Source organism: Electrona antarctica (genome assembly GCF_951216825.1).
Source record: "Electrona antarctica genome assembly, chromosome: 11".
NCBI lineage: Eukaryota > Metazoa > Chordata > Actinopteri > Myctophiformes > Myctophidae > Electrona > Electrona antarctica.
This window is the reverse complement of record NC_136792.1, coordinates 11,534,604-11,554,724: the sequence shown is the minus strand read 5'-3', so window position 1 is coordinate 11,554,724 and position 20,121 is coordinate 11,534,604. Positions and strand designations below refer to the sequence as shown.

Here is a 20,121-nt window from a genome sequence, read left to right as displayed (position 1 = left end):
ACACACACACAGGACCAGAGGTCATCGCCATGTTGGCTTGTGGTGGACATTGTTGTCAACCAGTGTTGTTTTCGTCGACTAAAACTAAGACGAAAAATGTTCGTCGACTACCTTTTTCCACTGACGAAAACGAAATGGAAACTAAATAAAAACTAAGCTATGGTGACTAAAACTAAGACTAAATGTATTGACGATTTCGTCAACAGATAAAAACTAGACTAAAATGTTAGTAAGGGACTAGTGGACAAGAGATCCAGTATAAGTCATTTTACACTTGGTTGCATGCTGAAAATAGCAAATCTACAAGCTCACATGGCGTGGCGTGCTGCGACACGTTGTGAGCTTGTAGATCTGCTATTTTCAGCAAGTGTAAAATCAGTCATTACGACGACGGCATCAAGGCCCGCCAAAATTAATTTTGTTCGACTAAATCAACTGTAGATTTAGTCGACTAAAATCTTGTGATATTTAGTCGACTAAAACTAGACTAACACTAAAACATTCCAGATGACTAAAATTTGGCTAAAACTAAATGAAAACTATTCCAGAGACCATGACTAAAACTAAAATAAAAAAATTGCTGCCAAAAACAACACAAGGACATACACAATGAGTGGACAATAATAGTACCAGAAACACATAAATAGATAGATAGATAGCCCTGAATAACAGGTCTGTATAACTCTCAGAGTTACGGGAGTCTTTGCACCAGTCGAGCAGAATGGGCCCATTTCAACAGTTTTCCAATGCATAGCAAATATTTTGAAAATAGCCGATCTACAATCTCACAATGCGCTGCATCAAGACACGTTGAGCAGTTGAGATGAATATAATCATCTAAGTCCATCACTAAGTCATCTAAGTCCACACTAATTACACATAAGGGGTCAGGACAGATAGGTCAGATAGGACAGATCTACAAGCTCGTAGCGCGGCACTGAGTGCCACGCTACGAGCTTGAAATCTTGAAAATGTGGCGCAAATCTTTGAATATACCTGTATATTCTTTCAGAGCGAACGTTTTTAACTAAAATCTTTGCTTCTGTTCCGTTCCCCCGCAAAACCGGGAGGCATAATTTTCTGTTCTGTCCTCACGCTGGTCACGCTAAAGTCACTCTAGAAGTGTTTATATTCCAAACGAGAGGCATGCTGAAGTCAGAAATGAAGACAGAACATTGTCCTTTTGGTGAAAACCATGGAGAGTTCCCTAGATTAGGAGATACGAGCCATTCGAGCCATTCCAATGGAGCCGCAAACAAGGAAGTGAACGGCAGCGCGCATGCACAAAACACAAAGAGTACACTGTAGAAGGATCTCCAACTTCCATCGTTACCGACTCGATGCTCTACAGCCAGGCACCAGTCTAGTATAAAAATACATCAAAAGATGACCACACGCACACGCACGCACACAGCACTGACCCTGTGTATCTCGAAGCCGATGGCCAGGTTCTCTCCTCGTCCGTGTTTGAGCGAAGCTCTGCGGTCTCTCTGCTGCAGGCAGAACAACACCTCGTCTTCTGGCTTCTTCACGTCCAACACATACTGCAAGGACACGCACGCACGCACACACGCACGCACGCACACGTTTAAGTCTTGGTTCTACTGGATTTCTTCTGCACTAGTCCATTTTTGTCAGTATAACATAATGCTTAAAACTAGGGCTGTCAAATGATTAAAAAATGTAATCAGATTAATCACAGCTTCAAAATTAATTTAATCATGATTAATCACCATTCGAACTATGTCCAAAATATGCCATGTTTTCCTGTTTATTGTTGTGGAAATGGAAATATAAATGACAGAAAGCGGAAATACATTCGTTTTTTTATGTTTTTTGTTTTCTAATGCAGATAGCCTATGATGTGATGCGAGCATTTGTAGGCCTAGCCTAAACTTTGAGTTAAATGAACACTGGCTTTTGGCCATGTAGACTGGGGTCCCCCAGGAGGAAGTCACTAATGTTGCTCTGGAGAGGGAAGTCTGGAACACTCTGGTGGAGCTGTTGCCCCCGCGACCTGACTACGGATAAGCGGTTGAACATGGATGGATGGATGGATGGAGACTGGGGTCCCAGTCCAGAGATGAAAATCATAATGAAATGGCCTAGGCTACTTTCTATCAATTTAATTTGGGGGTCCATGGAATTGGCACTTTGGTTTAGAAAAGCCTATATTTTGCGCTAAAGTAATATATTGAATAACATATAAATGTAGGTTTTAAGGCTAGAATGGCATTGTAGTGGACTATAGTGAGAGACGAGATTGTCTCTCCTTCATTGCGGGACTGCAGGACTAGTCTGGAGATAGTTAGTCGTGAATGATCAGCTTCAGTCAGTGTTTTGGTTCGTACCTGGAGTTGTGCATTATCTCCGCTGTGCACAGCAGCACAGGGGAACTGTCTTTAATATATCCACGGTCGTTTTCAGTTGCTTTCCATGTGCGACACAAAAGTACCATGTGTTTGTTTTGGTAATATAGCCTACTGCAGGCGCAGCCATGCTGATTCACGTAATCGCGTTGGACAAAACGAAACCAGCCGGACCAACGTTAATGGCTTAATGCACGTAGGACCCGCATTTTCAAACTGTCCACAAGTTGCGACGGACCCGACGGTACTATAAAACATGTGAGTGATTCTTGCAGCGAGCTGATAGCTACACACTAGTAGTGTGCGTGTGTGCATGCGTGCAGAGGAGGGAGGAAAACTGGAGCAGACGACGAGGCGTGCGTGTGTCTGTGTGTGTGTGTGTGACTGTGCAGTGTAGCCTAATGGGGCTTTGCTAGGCAGACAAAGTAACGCAACAGAGTTACAGAATCAAACCACTTGGCAACCCAACTACAATACACAAGCTATCTCTGGTGTTGTTCAATCATGACTGTGTGCTACACAGTGACAGATTTGTTATGCTCTGGACGTTCCTGAGCCGCGCACACGGGCGCATGTTAGGGGGAACACTAGGGGGAACACTAACATGCGTTAATTGCGTTAAATATTTTAACGCAATTAATTAACGAAATTAATTAATGCCGTTAACGCGTTATTTTTGACAGCCTTACTTAAAACACCAAACACCTTTTGGTGTTTTAAGCATTACAGTATGTTATACTTTAGATCAGATCTACAAGCTCGTAGTGCGGCACCGAGTGCCGCGCTAGTTGTAGGTCTGCTATTTTTGGAAAATCTTGAAAATGTGGCGCAAATCTTTGAATATATATTCTTTCAGAGCGAACGTTTTGAAACAACTGAAAGGTCTGAGGCTAAATGCATGTCCTTTTTGGGGTCCTTGACATGAAAAACTGCACCACTGACATAGAAACAGGTTTTTCAGGAAACTGTCATGATTTAGAATACATTTTATAGAATCTGTTCTCAGGTCTAAAAGGTCTTTATCACCACCAAGCCCTATTTTTGTCTTCTATTTGTTGATGATTTAGTCATAGTTTTAATCATTAAAGCGTAGTTTTTGTTATTGGAAAAAAATACACGCACACACACACAAGCGCGCGCGGGGGGGCACACACACACACACACACACACCTGTGGGTTCTGCATGAAGGTGAGCTTGTTGTTGGTGCAGCCCCCGGCGCGGTTTCGGGTGGGGTCGGCGGCGCGGCACCACGCCCCGCTAAGCACCGCCTCCTCCCAGGTCTTGTGGAAGCTCAGGTAGGACGTGTTGATCAGACGACACAGGATCAGGTCCGTGAAGTTGGCCACAAAGTCATCAAACGTCATCCTGGACGGACGAGAGAGAGACAGACAGACAGAGAGACAGAGAGAGAGAGAGACACAGAGAGAGAGAGAGAGAAAGAGTTCTTGGTGCCGTCGTAATGATGTTTTTACACTTGCATGCTGAAAATAGCAGATCTACAAGCTCACAACACGTTGGGGGGGGGGGGGCTGGAACTAGATATTGTGAGATGGGGGTCAGTGGCCAAATACATATAATTCTATATGTAGACATAGAAACGTAGGTTTTTCAGAAAACTGTCATGATTTAGAACAGTGTTTCCCAACCTTTTTTGTCCAAGGGCACACTTTTCATAGCCTAAAAATCTCAGGGCACACCTAGATATACGGTGTATAGGCCTATCTATATACATATACATACATATATGTATGTATGTGTATATATTTATATATTTATATATTTATCATTCAATATTTTGAACTAAAGTTCATGGTTCCAAAAAATGAACTATTTTAGTTCTTTTTCGTTCTTTCTTTTTTGAATTATTATTATTATTATTATTACCACAGTACCACAGCCCATAGCCATATAGAACCTCAGACTTTATTGAATAAAATAACTTTGGGGGATTTAATAATAAAAAATTTATTCCTTTAAAAAAAATACATTTGAGAAAAAATAGCTCATATGCAATGTGAAATGCCACCTAATTCTTAATCCTTTTCCTTGTCTTTATTATGGGCCAACTTGTGAAAGCTGCATGCTTTTATTGTGAAGGGTCTCAGTTCTCACAGCCTGCATATTTCCACGTGCTGAAAATAGCTGATCGACAAGCTCACAACGCGTTGCGGACGCATTTGTGTTGTAAATCAGCCATTTTCAGCATGGAACATATGTACGACGAAGAATAAATCAGGCATCACTGCGCTTCTGTGGAGGGAGGGAGATATATTGTGTTGGCCGAACGAGGCGACAGTTGGACAGCTATTTTTCGTGGCACATTATGTTTAATCACAACAACGTCACGTTTACTTTACCTCCTCAGTGTTTGGGTCGGGACATGTAGGACTGTATGTGTCTGCTGTCTACGTGCATATGCGCGAAATGTAGTGTCTTCTGGATGCATCTCTTTTGCATTAACATTTCAATGGCCGAGGGTCGTTAGAGTCTATTGTTCCGTCGTTATCGCACGTCTAATGGTTAGACGTGTGACAACAACAACGACGCAACAATAGGAAGCCTGCAGCCCAGTAGCTATAATATTGCTTTCGGGGGAGGGTTAGTGTTATTTTCGGTCAAATCAGGCGGCACACCTGGACACATCAAACGGCACAGTAAAGTGCCGCGGCACACAGGTTGGGAAACACTGATTTAGAAGACATTTTTAGAATCTGGTCTCAGGTATAAATGGGCTTAAGTAAAGATTTGTCATCATCACATGCCGTCCTCCTGAAAGGAGAACATCTAATGAATAAACAGAACAGTCTGAGAGAGGTTCAGTCCATCAATGTGTTGGGATGTCATCACCATGTTTCCCCAGCAGGGGGTGCCGCTGACCCACGGTTGACCGAGGAAGGGAGGACAGCATGTTTTACTGAATCACATGAACATTATTATTTGGGTTCATTAGTATTACACAGCTTTGTAATTGGTTTAATGCTTGATTCTAGTCTTGAGAAGAAATGCTGATGTTTGTCCCAATTTGACTGCAAAATAAATGCTGCTATTTGTTTCAAAAAAGCTTTATACCCTGTATATAGCATATATATATAACCACACAATGTGACATACAGTAGCTCTGTTTATACAATGCTATACCCTTCAACTGTATATATATATATATATACTTTGTTTATACAATGCTGCACCCTCCAACTGTACAGTACTTTCCCCATTTTTAACAGTTTTTATTATATTTTGACACTTGCTTTGGCAATGTAAACGTATGTTTTTTTTTTTGTTTAGTTTTTTTTGTGGCTTTTTCTGCCTTTATTGATAGGTTTAAAGTAGATTGATATACATTGAAATACATGTAATCATCCATGCTGGCACAAACATGTCGGTCTAAAAGTGTATTGATACATGACAACCAGCGCTGCCAGCTGGGTAAACAAAATAACACTTTTTAAGTTTAACAGTTTCTTTAATATTATTTTATCGGTAAAAAGGTCAACTGCCTGTTAGAAATGTACTGTATTTGAAGGCCCTAGTAAAAGATACTGGTTCTGTTCAGAATGTATTGTCTCCTGTCCCGTCTTTCCACAAAATAATAGAAAATGCTCGATAGTGGGCTCGATAAGAACCCGGATCAATAAGCCTGATCGATAAGGTGATCGTTATCAATAAAAATTAACGAGCTCCATCCCTACCGCCATTGAATTGATTCTGATTGGTCAGTTGCTGAATTCTGGATAATGACCGCTCCGCTCTGTAACAGACCGCTGCCTAATCAAAGGCTCGGCGCACCTGTGTCTGCAGCCGCTGCACTGCTTGGATTGTATGCTGTACCCTTAGAGTATATATGAATAGAGACGGCACCCGAGTTCTCCTCCCATCCACTTGCATTAAGTTGCTCAAAAGCGCATGAGGCGATTTCACTGTGCATTCTGGGTAGGAACAGAGTGCATTCTGGGATGGATTGGGCCCAAACACATGAACACGCTGCCGCTGACTATCATTGCAGGCATTCAGCGTTCACGTGTTATCGTGAACGTGCACAATGATAGTCAACGGACCAGCGCGTTCATGTGTTTGGGCCCACGCTGCAATATCAAATTCGGCCACTATGTCCATTTCGCCTCAGGGTTTCATCCGGGTGCCGTCTCTATTCATATATACTCTAAGGCTGTACCCAACATGACAGCCATGTAAAGTAACACACAATGTCATTTATAGCTAAACATTGCTCTCAAGAATGATTTTGAAAACATTTGAAGCAAGAAATAGACGATGCCGTAACCCGGAAATCGATTCCATTTGATCAACACTCACTTCCTTGTTTTCCTAGGCGATTGTGCTCCGGAGGGCCAGCGCGAACGACACTTATGGAATACTTTCATTACCCGCAAGCAAGGAAATACCTCGTTTTGTTGTTACTTTTGGGTCATTTATTAATTTATGAATAAAGTAGGCGTGTAATAAGCGGGGATTATGTAACACCTGTCCTCAACTTCATCTCGCTGTTTAAACATCCTGTTGAATTCTAAACCTGTAAAGTATTCAATCGCAGTATCTGTACTTTAGTAGTAGTGGAAGTAACAAAGTAAAAGTATTAGTATTACTACTCACCAGAACTCTCCGTCATCTTGCACTGTGACTCCAATCTTCTCTCTCTCACTCTGGCTGACCTTCTGCCATTCCTCTGAGCTGAGTACACATAGTAACAGATTACATTCCTCTGAGCTGAGTACACAGTCACAGATTACATTCCTCTGAGCTGAGTACACAGTCACAGATTACATTCCTCTGAGCTGAGTACACAGTCACAGATTACATTCCTCTGAGCTGAGTACACATAGTCACAGATTACATTCCTCTGAGCTGAGTACACATAGTCACAGATTACATTCCTCTGAGCTGAGTACACATAGTAACAGATTACATTCCTCTGAGCTGAGTACACAGTCACAGATTACATTCCTCTGAGCTGAGTACACAGTCACAGATTACATTCCTCTGAGCTGAGTACACAGTCACAGATTACATTCCTCTGAGCTGAGTACACAGTCACAGATTACATTCCTCTGAGCTGAGTACACAGTCACAGATTACATTCCTCTGAGCTGAGTACATAGTCACAGATTACATTCCTCTGAGCTGAGTACACATAGTAACAGATTACATTCCTCTGAGCTGAGTACACATAGTAACAGATTACATTCCTCTGAGCTGAGTACACATAGTAACAGATTACATTCCTCTGAGCTGAGTACACATAGTCACAGATTACATTCCTCTGAGCTGAGTACACATAGTCACAGATTACATTCCTCTGAGTTGAGTACACATAGTCACAGATTACATTCCTCTGAGCTGAGTACACATAGTAACAGATTACATTCCTCTGAGCTGAGTACACATAGTAACAGATTACATTCCTCTGAGCTGAGTACACATAGTAACAGATTACATTCCTCTGAGCTGAGTACACATAGTCACAGATTACATTCCTCTGAGTTGAGTACACATAGTCACAGATTACATTCCTCTGAGTTGAGTACACATAGTAACAGATTACATTCCTCTGAGCTGAGTACACATAGTCACAGATTACATTCCTCTGAGCTGAGTACACATAGTCACAGATTACATTCCTCTGAGCTGAGTACACAAAGTCACAGATTACATTCCTCTGAGCTGAGTACACATAGTCACAGATTACATTCCTCTGAGCTGAGTACACATAGTAACAGATTACATTCCTCTGAGCTGAGTACACATAGTCACAGATTACATTCCTCTGAGCTGAGTACACATAGTCACAGATTACATTCCTCTGAGTTGAGTACACATAGTAACAGATTACATTCCTCTGAGCTGAGTACACATAGTCACAGATTACATTCCTCTGAGCTGAGTACACATAGTCACAGATTACATTCCTCTGAGCTGAGTACACATAGTAACAGATTACATTCCTCTGAGTTGAGTACACATAGTAACAGATTACATTCCTCTGAGCTGAGTACACATAGTCACAGATTACATTCCTCTGAGCTGAGTACACATAGTCACAGATTACATTCCTCTGAGTTGAGTACACATAGTAACAGATTACATTCCTCTGAGCTGAGTACACATAGTAACAGATTACATTCCTCTGAGCTGAGTACACATAGTCACAGATTACATTCCTCTGAGCTGAGTACACATAGTAACAGATTACATTCCTCTGAGCTGAGTACACATAGTCACAGATTACATTCCTCTGAGCTGAGTACACATAGTAACAGATTACATTCCTCTGAGCTGAGTACACATAGTCACAGATTACATTCCTCTGAGCTGAGTACACATAGTAACAGATTACATTCCTCTGAGCTGAGCAGTGTTGATTTTGTCGACTAAAACTAAGACGAAAAATGTTCGTCGACTACCTTTTTTCACTGACGAAAACTAAATGGAAACAAAATGAAAACTAAGATATGGTGACTAAAACTAAGACTAAATGTAATTGACAATTTCGTCAACATATAAAAACTAGACTAAAATGTTAGGAAGGGACTAGTGGACAAGAGATCCACCATAAGTCATCATTTTACATGCTGAAAATAGCAGCATTTTGCATGCTGAAAATAGCACATCTACATGCTTGTAGAACGGCTACGTGTAAAATCAGTCATAATCAGTCATCAAGGCCCGCCAAAATACATTTTAGTCGACTAAATCAACTGTAGATTTAGTGGACTAAAATCTTATGACATTACTAAAACAACACTAAAACACTCCAGATGACTAAAACTAAATGAAAACTATTGAAGAGACTATGACTAAAAACTGGAGCTGAGTACACATAGAAATAGATTACATTTATCTGAGATGACACCAGAACACATATATCAATGTCCTACTATTTGTCACACACGTTACCGCAGTCAAATTTCTTCTCCGCATTTGACCCATCTCTTAGAGCAGTGGTTCCCAAACTTTTTCATGTCAAGGACCCCCAAATTGACACTAATTAGCCCCATGGACCCCCATTTGAAAAGATATGCCAGGGACCCCCAATAAGAGAAGATTTTTACGGCTCTAGCAGTGATTCTCAACCCGTTTAATTTTAAGGAGCCACTTGCTGAAAATAGCCGAGCTTGTAGATCGGCTATTTTCAGCATGCAACCAAGTGTAAAATGACTTATACTAGATCTCTTGTCCACTAGTCCCTTCCTAACAGTTTTGTTTAGTTTTTATTTGTTGACGAAATCGTCAATATGTAGTCATAGTTTTAGTCATCATGGCTTAGTTTTCATCTAGTTTCCATTTCGTTTTCGTCAGTGAAAAAAGGTAGTCGACGGACATTTTTCGTCTTAGTTTTAGTTGACGAAAACACTGCTCCCCCCCTCTCCCCCCTCTCCCCTCCTCTCCTCCCCTCCTCTCCTCTCCTCTCCTCTCCTCTCCTCTCCTCTCCTCTCCTCTCCTCTCCTCTCCTCTCCTCTCCTCTCCTCTCCTCTCCTCTCCTCTCCCCTCCCCTCCTCTCCTCTCCTCTCCCCCCTCCCCTCCTCACCTGTCGCTCCAGGCTCCGTTCCACTCCTTCTCCCCCCAGGGGTTCCTCATGCGTATCATGGTCAGCTTGTCCGACCTGAAGAAGGCCATGAGGCCGTGGCCCAGCCTGACCCGCCGGACGTCCGTCACGGCGTACGCGTGGCCCTTGACCAGACCGCAGCTCAGCTTGGCCTCCATCTCCGCTGCGCTGGCCGCCTGAATACAGTGAAGTTTCACACGTGAGGTTCATTTAACCCATTTTGGGCGGGAACCCCTTTTGGTGTTTTTAACACATTCCATCCATAGGACGTCTGGAGACGTCATAGGGAATCAAATCGATGGATGCTATGGACATGTGTACACGTCCTAGCGCATCCTCAATGATATCAGGCGATATCGCTCTTCATTCCTATTAGCGTCCCGTTCACTTAGCTGTTAGCGCGGCAGAAATAATGCCTCGTCTCTCCTAATCCAGGGCGCTCTCCGTGGTTTTGATCTGATGGATATACTAGCGCTTCATTTCCTCATCCGCCTCTCGTTCAAAATATGAACGCTTTTTTAATCATGTAGGCCTATCGTATAAATGAAAACGAGAGCAAGGTAAGCTAGCAAAATAATAATACAATATATCACTTGGGTCGACATGCGCTGCCGTGCATGTGCCGACGCGCTGGGACGACCCACTGGTGTGGTTTGGGTTATATAATTAGAGATGTCCCGATACCGATACCAGTATCGGAAAACACTTGCCCGATATGCCCTTATTTGGTCATATTGGGATCGGCGAATATGCCAATCTAACCACGCGATCCGACACAGGGGTAAGGGGTTGACACTATGGCAGGTTAAAAAAAATGTTGGGGCATGTGGAGTTTGCTTTGGAGTTGCCCAAACTGTGCACGTTTGAGTGAGGAGTCTGCTATAAACACAACACGAGATATATATAGCTAAATAGCTCTAAACACAACACGAGATATATAGCTAAATAGCTATTCACTAGTCCACTAGTCGACTAGTGGATTTACTAGTCGACTAGTGGATTTACTAGTGGACTAGTTGCTTAATGCCCTGCGTACCCGTATAGAGCAGCTGATCAGACCTCCTCGGTCATGGACTTTGAGGACTCTCTCAAACAGCTCGTCTCGCTGCTCCTGCTGCTCCTTGAACCCGTTCTCCGTCAGGTCCATGGGCTCCGACACGCCGCCCGTGAAGTCCACCAGGGCGTCGGCCGTGTTGCCGCCGTCCAGAGCCTCGTAGCAGCCGTACATCCTGGACGAGGACACGTATAGCGATGGCACGGTTAATTATTACATAGTAATCGTCAAATCGCAATTCAACCCGAGGACGATTCGATTCTACAAATGCCTTCTAAATCCTGACAGTTTTCTGAAAAACCCTATGTTTCTATGTCAGTGGTTCTCAAACATTTTCATGTTAAGGACCCCTAAAAATATATGTAATTGGCAGCTGACCCCCCATCTGAAAATATGTTGTTCCAGGGACCTCCCCAAGAAGCAAAGATTTGAGTTGAGAACGTTCACTCTGAAATAATATATATTCAAAGATTTGCGCCACATTTTCACGATTTTTCAAAAATAGCAGATCTACAAGCTCATAGCTTGTAATTTTTCAAAAATAGCTAAAGCATAACATCAACCAGCGCGCTCCAGAACTTACTTGGCGTAGGCCTTCTCCACCAGCGCGCTCCAGAACTCGTTGGGGTCGTTGGAGTGGCAGTAGACCAGCTCTCCTCCGTTGACCGTGGGCAGACGGTCGTCGATCACCACGTCCACCCACTGGCCGAAGCGCCAGAAGTGGAAGTGGAAGATTCCGGCGTACGCCTCGGAGCGCTCCCCGTCCCACTCCTGGTCCTTGTGCTCCGGGATCACCTGGGATGGGCCACGCAAAACACACACACATTATAGCCATTTATTCATGTCCACACAAAGGAGATGCATACAACAAGGACACACATATTATAGGTGCATTAGAGCAACATTTTACAAAATCATGGCATGTGCTTTCATGGTACAACAACGCATGTCACTCAGTACATTCATGGTATAAGTAAAGTCTCTCTTGTAGTAAAAAAAACATAAGAGTGAACTAAAATGAATTGGACAGCCAATTCTCAAATGTAGAAATGAGACTGCATAGGTGTCTGAATCCAGATCGTGATCTTTTTTCGATGAATTGTGCACAACATCATAGTAGAAACAATAAGCATGATGTTCCCGGTTCAGACTGAACATGTGCTACCTCAGGTGTAAAAGTCCCAGCACACTGCTGCGTTTTTAGGATTTCTTTCCGCCGGTTTTCCGAAAAAACGTGTCCAATCTGCAAGGACCTAGGCCTGACGTAAAAAAAAAAAAAATAAAGTCTTCTGAAAGTATATATATTCAAAGATTTGTGCCGCATTTTCACGATTTTTCAAAAATAGCAGACCTACAAGCTCGTAGCGCGCCACTCGGTGGCGCGCTATGATCTTGTAGATCTGCTATTTTGCAATTGCTAAAGTATAACATAATGCTATAAACACTAAAAGGGGTTCCCGTCCAGAATGGGTTAAGTTGTTTTTTTTCCCACTCTACCTATCAACCTGCACACCTGGAGCAATCAGGGGTTCAGAGTCTTGCTCAATAAGGACACTACGACACTAACTCTGGGGGAGCCCGCAGGGATCGAACCAGGAACCTCACGGTTTTCCATATCCGTATAGGTTATGTTCTAGCGGCTACTCTACCAGGGCTGAGGGATGAGAGGTTTACTATAACAACGATAACTACTAGTATACTCGACAGCTCATGTCGACGGTGTTGTGTGACCAAAACAACTACAAGAGTGTTGTGTTGCCTAAGTTTACCTTTCAGAAACAACTACAGTAGTTTAGTTTAGTGTGTGTGTGTGTGTGTGACGTGTGCGCGCGTGTTTTTCTTCTTCTTTTTCCCTTAATCCTCATTGTTACGCACACACCAGGACACACATGCACACACACATGCACACACATGCACACACACACACACACACACACACACACACACACACACACACACACACACACACACACACACACACACACACACACACACACACACACACACACACACACACACACACACACACACACACACACACACACCCAGAGGTGGGTGTAAATAAGTGGTCCACTGAGCTAAGACTGCCAAAAAGCTCCCAGAAGCCCAGAGGAAAGTCCCAGAGTTCCCTGCTGTGCGTCATCGTCGGCGGCGCCGGTTGCCTAGCGATGAGCGCCTTCACACACCTCTCCCTCAGAGGAGAGCTCTCACTTTATAGCGCAGTCACACTCCACCAATCACCACACTGCCAGGTCAGGCCAGACAGACAGGGTGGGCCAATCACACTCCACCAATCACCACACTGCCAGGTCAGGCCAGACAGACAGGGTGGGCCAATCACACTCCACCAATCACCACACTGCCAGGTCAGGCCAGACAGACAGGGTGGGCCAATCACACTCCACCAATCACCACACTGCCAGGTCAGGCCAGACAGACAGGGTGGGCCAATCACACTCCACCAATCACCACACTGCCAGACCAGACAGACTGGGTGGCCCATATTGTTTCCTCCTGGGAAATGTCACTGCCGCTCGTGTTGCTCACTTTCTATGGGAGTTAACGAAAGGAAGTCACGTGGCGTGGCTGGACCCCCCGGTGAAGCGCCATGGCGCTCATGGTTGGCAAAACAACGGACCTTCCATGAAATAGAGGGTATGCGCATGACATCATCATCATACCCGGAAGTTATGCGGGAATGCCTATTGAGTGACAAAAAACTAGGCCATACATGCAAACAGAAAGGTCCTGAATCTGATTGAATGAAATTACTTTAAACAACATTAAATTCACTTTGTCACTCACTTTGCCACTTGATCTGCCGTTAACTTTATGCATGCGCATACCCTCTATACAATGGATGGAGCCGGATGGACCAGCTCATGAACAATCACTAGTTATTCTCACAAAAATTGCCGGGTCTGATCGAGGGTAGCTACCCTTGATCACCCCGGCTGGGTCACCTGCGTGAGGGGTATGATGTTCGCGAGACCCGAAACCACGATGACCTTGGGATACATCACTGAGGATACGTCACAGGTGCATCCATGCAATGTATTTTTTTGAGTGGTGCTGGCTGGGTAGCTGGGTAGCTGGCTGGGTATGAGCATGAAAACAACATGGTTGTTTTTCACCACCTGTGAAACGCACGCACAAACACACACGCACATATAAACTGTATACTGTATATGATGCTTTCGGGTGTGCCAGTACAGTACAGTACAGTGACAGTACAGTAGAGGGTACAGTAGAGGGACCGCCGCGCGGCTCGCCGGAACTGGGCCGGCACCCTGGGTGCGTTCCTGTGGGTCTGGAACTCCCCCCTGGAAAACTCCACACGGAGTTGCACCACTCACTTCACACGGGTGAGATTTTTTTGTTCCTCGTTCAGCGTAACAATAACAATAAGTGGCACTTGTTTCTGGTCTTTGGACAATGTTAGAACAAACAATACCACAGAGGATACCGTGTGGCTTGACAGTGACAGGGGAGTCCCTACCCCTCCTCTGACGTCACGCACGCACGCACGCCCGTGCACACACACACGCACGCACACCATCTCTCTCTCTTTTCTGTGTCACATGAATCAATAGACACAGGCAGAGCACTATAACAACCCCACTGCCCTCTGGGGGAGGAGAGAGAGAGAGAGAGAGAGAGAGAGAGAGAGAGAGAGAGAGAGAGATATTAGAGGAGGGAGAGGGGAGAGAGAGAGTTGGGGGTTGGTGGATGTCTATGAGTGTCAGTTAGTTGGAGAGGGCGAGAGAGAGGTACCAGGGGAACACCGAGAGAGAGAGAGAGAGAGAGACACACAGAGAGAGAGAGACAGGGAGAAAGACAGAGACAAAGAGCGAGACACACAGAGAGAGACACACAGACAGAGAGACACACAGAGAGAGAGACACGCAGAGAGAGAGAGACAGACAGAAGACAACAGGGACAGTGAGCGAACGAGGAGACACACATCTGGACGTATAATAGCAGACAGGCTGGTCTCTCTAACCCCAGGACCATAACACCAGCTCCAGACAGACAGGCTGGTCTCTCTAACCCCAGGACCATAACACCAGCTCCAGACAGACAGGCTGGTCTCTTTAACCCCAGGACCATAACACCAGCTCCAGACAGACAGGCTGGTCTCTCTAACCCCAGGACCATAACACCAGCTCCAGACAGACAGGCTGGTCTCTTTAACCCCAGGACCATAACACCAGCTCCAGACAGACAGGCTGGTCTCTCTAACCCCAGGACCATAACACCAGCTCCAGACAGACAGGCTGGTCTCGCTAACCCCAGGACCATAACACCAGCTCCAGACAGACAGGCTGGTCTCGCTGGTCTCTCTAACCCAGGGACCATGAGCTCCGACGCGGACACCACCATCCCGTCCGGGGCCCTGGTGCTGACATTCACCCAGGACGCCTCACTGACAGAGGTAAGGCTCTGACCAGACCAACTGCAACTTGAAATCTCTATAGGGTAGGGGTTAGTTACCCAAAGTGGGGTCCGGGGACCCCCAGGGGTCCTTGAGGGAGTTCCAGGGGATCCCCAGCTAAATTATAGTTTGGAAATCAAATGGACCCTTATGGGTCTGTAACTCTGAGTGTACAAATGGACTCTCAGAGTTAAATTAATTCATTGATTTTACAATATAAATTGGAGTCTCAGAGAGGGGTCTGTAGACTAACATGCATGTCAAACTGGGGGTAATTTAAATTAAACGGGTTGAGACTCACTGCTAGAGACGTAAAGATTCTTCTTCTCTTATGGGGGTCCCTGGCATATCTTTTGAAATGGGGGGTCCGCAGGCTAATTAGTGTCAATGTGGGGGTCCTTGACATGAAAAAGTTTGGGAACCCCTGTCATAGGGATTATTTACCATATCTTGTGATAACAAAAAAAACACTCACAATAATCGTATCGTGGGACATTTTAAATGTATGGTGAAATATGAATTAGCTGGCCATAGTGGCCAGTGATCGTTCCGCTGTCCGACGTACAGTAAGACGTTGTACAGTAAGACGTTGTACAGTAAGGCTATTGATAGAACAGAGTGGCGTGACAAACTGCATTGTCATGATTTAACTCATTTACACCTGAGGACGATTCTACAAATGTCTTCTGAATCCTGACAGTTTTCTGAAAAACCCTATGTTTCTGTCAGTCGTTCTCAAACATTTTGGTGGCCGCGGACCACCATCTGAAAATATGTTGTTCCAGGGACCGACCCCCCCCCCCCCCCCCCCCCCCCTCCCAGAAGCAAAGATATGAGTTAAAAAACGTTTAGCTCTGAAAGAATATATATTCAAAGATTTGCGACACATTTTCAGATTTTTTTCAAAAATAGCAGACCTACAAGCTCTACATATAGCAGCTCTACATATAGCAGATCTACAAGCTCATAGTGTGGCACAGAGTGCCGCGCTATGAGCTTGTACATCTGCATTGTACATCTGCATTATGAGCTTGTACATCTGCATTATGCAACAGCTAAAGCATAACATAATGCTTTAAAACACCAAAAGGGGTTCCCGTCCGGAACAGGTTAAGTGTCTTCAACTGGAATTCTCCCCTGAGAAACACAAACACGCAGAACAAACATTGGCTGGGTTTTTTTTTTTTTTTACACAGAACAATATTTACAGTATTCACTCAGAATGAATGCATTCCCGAACAGAGATTCATACCCGACTGTTTACATCATGGAATAACCTGAATAAAAAGTTTTCCTCGTTCGTTTATGTGTGACCAAAGCATTGTGCTTTTATATTGGTCTGACAGCAGCACTTATAGCAGGGGTCCTCAATAGGCGGACTGCGGTCCACGACCGGACCGCGGACCACCTGTTTTTTTTTTGTTTTTTTAACATGACAAAATAAAAGTGTTCTTTGTGCCTCAACACAATACCTCTAATTTGCTGTGAATTTTTGGAGGGGAATATTTGTGAAACATTTTATTTCCATACTCTGCACCCCAGTATTGGTTGGTTGGGAGGGGATCCGATTTGTATAAGCTTGCCTTGGTGTGACTGTACTAAACAGGCATAGAGCTCCGCTCTCCGCTGGCTGCTGCGTGGCCCGCGCTGCGTGGCATGGGACCGGACCTTAGTCTTTTTCAAAAATTATTAGTGGACCTTCAGCATTTCTAGTTGAGGACCCCTGACTTATAGTATAGTCCACTTGTCAGAATGTGAACCCGGACATTTTGAGTACGCTAAAGTTGTATGTTAGAAATGTTTGAGTATGGTTCCCCAAGCATTTTGAAACTGGCGGATGCTAACTTGCATATGTTGGGGCAATTTTCATAATTAGCATACTAAGCTGGGGTATACCATTAACAACCTATACACGGCAAAAATTAAAAAATATATATTATGCTTTAAGTGGCGTGTCAGCTAGGGGGTTTTCATGATTCTGAATCCATTGCAAACATTCATTTTGCACGAAAAACACTCCTTGGGCTAAATTTGGCCATTAGCCCAGATATGACTGACGGCTATGGCCATTTTTAGCCGAAGGAGTGTTTTCCGTGCAAAACTAATGCTTGCAATGGATTCAGAATCATGAAACCCAGCTTATTATGCTAATTATGAAAATTGCCCAACATAATGCAAGTTAGCAGATCAACATATGGAATGAATTCTGTACTGGCCATATATGGAGCGTGTCTTGTATAGTGTGTCTTGTATATGGGAGTTGCTGGCCGGCTCCATATATGCAGATATGGAGATCTAAGGCGCGATTCATACTCTTATTTTAGAGCCGAATAAAAGTCGGTTCGGCTCTGTAGCGCCTACAATGTGACGTCATTTGAGGTTCGGGGGGGCGGGTACCGTCCTAAAGTCGGCTCTTCGGTGCTACTGAAAATTTCTGACGAGCCGAAATCATTTCGGCACTACAGTGGTAAAATAGGAGTATGAATCAGCCTTAAGGGTCTCCATGATGTCACGAGATGTCACGAGGCGTGGCCATATATGGAGGCGTGATGTCACGAGGCGCGGCCATATATGGAGACGTGACGTCACGAGGCGCGGCCATATATGGAGACGTGATGTCACAAGGCGTGGCCATATATGGAGACGTGATGTCACAAAGCGTGGCCATATATGGAGACGTGATGTCACAGGGCGTGGCCATATATGGAGACATGATGTCACAAGGCGTGGCCATATATGGAGACGTGATGTCACAAGGCGTGGCCATATATGGAGACGTGATGTCACAAAGCGTGGCCATATATGGAGACGTGATGTCACAGGGCGTGGCCATATATGGAGACATGATGTCACAAGGCGTGGCCATATATGGAGACATGATGTCACAAAGCGTGGCCATATAATGTTTTAATCAAGTTGTTTTAATCAAGTAAAAGTATCAACACTGCAACATAGAAATACTCCATTAGCCTACAAGTAAAAGTTTGGAATTCAAATTTTACTTTAGTAAAAGTACAAAAGTTTTCAAAATGTACAAATGTCTTCTAAATCGTAACAGTTTTCTGGAAAAAAAAATATTTTCATGTCAAGGACCGTTTGCTTCGCTCTGAAATAATATATATTCAAAGATTTGCACTACATTTTCACGATTTTTCCAAAATAGCAGACCTACAGTACTCACTATGCAGAATGTCCCATTTCCCAATGTCCCACAGCTTGTGAGCTTGTAGATCGGCTATTGTCAAATGGCCGAAATGGACAGTAGGGGCTGAAGTGCATGATGGGTAATATATGTGTTGTAATAATAGTCCAAATCTACAAAGTAAGCACTAACTAGTTTTTCTTAAATTAAGTTTTCAAATAATTGTAGTGGAGTAAAAGTACAATGTTTGTACTGGAGTAGAAGTGAAAGTATTGGAAATGGGAAACACTCAAGTAGGGTACAAACACCCCAAAATATTGAAAAGTCGTGAAAATGTGGCGCAAATCTTTGAATATATTCTTTCACAGCGAACATTTTTAACTCATATCTTTGCTTTTGGGGGGTCTCTGGAACTACATATTTTCAGATGGGGGTCGGCGGCCAAATACATTTTTGGGGTCCTTGACATGAAATATTGAGCAACTCTGATATAGAAACATGGGTTTTTCAGAAAATAACGTGGGTTTTTCTAAATAATAATAAATGACTTGTCCCCCCCCCACCCCCCTCCCTCCATCAGGTGATGCGTCAGCGTGCCTTGTCTCTCCAGAGGACGTCCCAGAAGCGTCAGGAGGGCGAGCGTCTGCTGCTGCCCTACGAGGCTGTGTACCGTCTCGACTTCCCCGTCCAGGTATATACACAGCGGCTGTCACCGTCACAAAATTAAGCTGACCCATTCTTTAATTGTCACACAAATAATCAGGATTAACGATTACATTTTAGCATGGAACATTGGAACGTCATACAATTTGTGAACATTAATTCTCGCCTTGTGAGAATTATTGCAATTATGTCAAAACAGTCAAGAAATAATTGCTCTTTTTTGGTCGTCCACCCCCTGTTACCCTGTTATCCCCCGACCTATAGCTGACACGGAAATTAAACATATATTGTGGACATATATAAGCTATTATGAGACATATATGTCCTATATATCCACATGCACTAACTGAATATGAACCCTCTGGAGTGAGTGTGGAAATATAGTGGCCCTCTCCATCGTCAAAGTTGCCCACCCACCCCCACCTGAACTATATACCATTGCGTTTGCAGGCGCTGGCGTTCACGCGCTGGCGTGTCTCACTGGAGGGCCACGGGCGCGTCACCGTCACCGGCACATCCCAGCTGTGGACGCCCGACCTCACCCACCTGATGTCCCGCCAGCTGCTGGACCCCATGGGCATGTTCTGGAGGAGCCCCGGCGACCCGCCCCGCTCGCCCCTCAAGTGCCTGGAGGCCGACATGCAGGAGTTCGGCGAGCGGATCGCCGAGCTCGCCAAGGTCCGCAGGGTCATGTACTTCCTGGTGGCCTTCAAGGAAGGGGCGGAGCAGGGAAAGGCCGAGTTCGCCGTGGAGTTCGTTCCCGAGCAGTGACGACGACGTCGGGGCGCGTCGCGGGGCGGGGCGGCGGAGAATACGGAGCAGAGCTCCGTGATTGGATGATGATGTCATAGCCGGGGGGTGTGGAGTGGGACATTTTGGTATATAGTTTTTTTTTTATT

General features: G+C 44.5%; 2 protein-coding genes across 2 annotated transcripts in view; one reads left to right on the top strand and one right to left on the bottom strand.

Annotated features, from left to right (window-relative positions):
* The window catches only part of LOC306932743 (calpain-5-like), a 48,737-nt gene that overhangs the window by 2,673 nt on the left and 25,943 nt on the right, over nucleotides 1-20,121 (bottom strand). The window contains exons 4-9 of the mRNA XM_079514652.1: nucleotides 11,566-11,777; nucleotides 10,965-11,157; nucleotides 9,911-10,104; nucleotides 6,979-7,056; nucleotides 3,540-3,735; nucleotides 1,422-1,544 (exon numbers count right to left, since the gene is read on the bottom strand). Coding sequence (XP_079370778.1) covers nucleotides 1,422-1,544; nucleotides 3,540-3,735; nucleotides 6,979-7,056; nucleotides 9,911-10,104; nucleotides 10,965-11,157; nucleotides 11,566-11,777 — 996 coding nt within the window. The remainder of the gene's footprint in view (nucleotides 1-1,421; nucleotides 1,545-3,539; nucleotides 3,736-6,978; nucleotides 7,057-9,910; nucleotides 10,105-10,964; nucleotides 11,158-11,565; nucleotides 11,778-20,121) is intronic.
* ompa (olfactory marker protein a) lies at nucleotides 15,340-19,993 on the top strand (the record flags this gene model as incomplete). The annotated part of the gene is made up of 3 exons (XM_079514873.1): nucleotides 15,340-15,417; nucleotides 19,140-19,250; nucleotides 19,673-19,993. 3 exons carry the CDS (start codon nucleotides 15,340-15,342, stop codon nucleotides 19,991-19,993), a joined length of 510 nt encoding a protein of 169 aa, XP_079370999.1.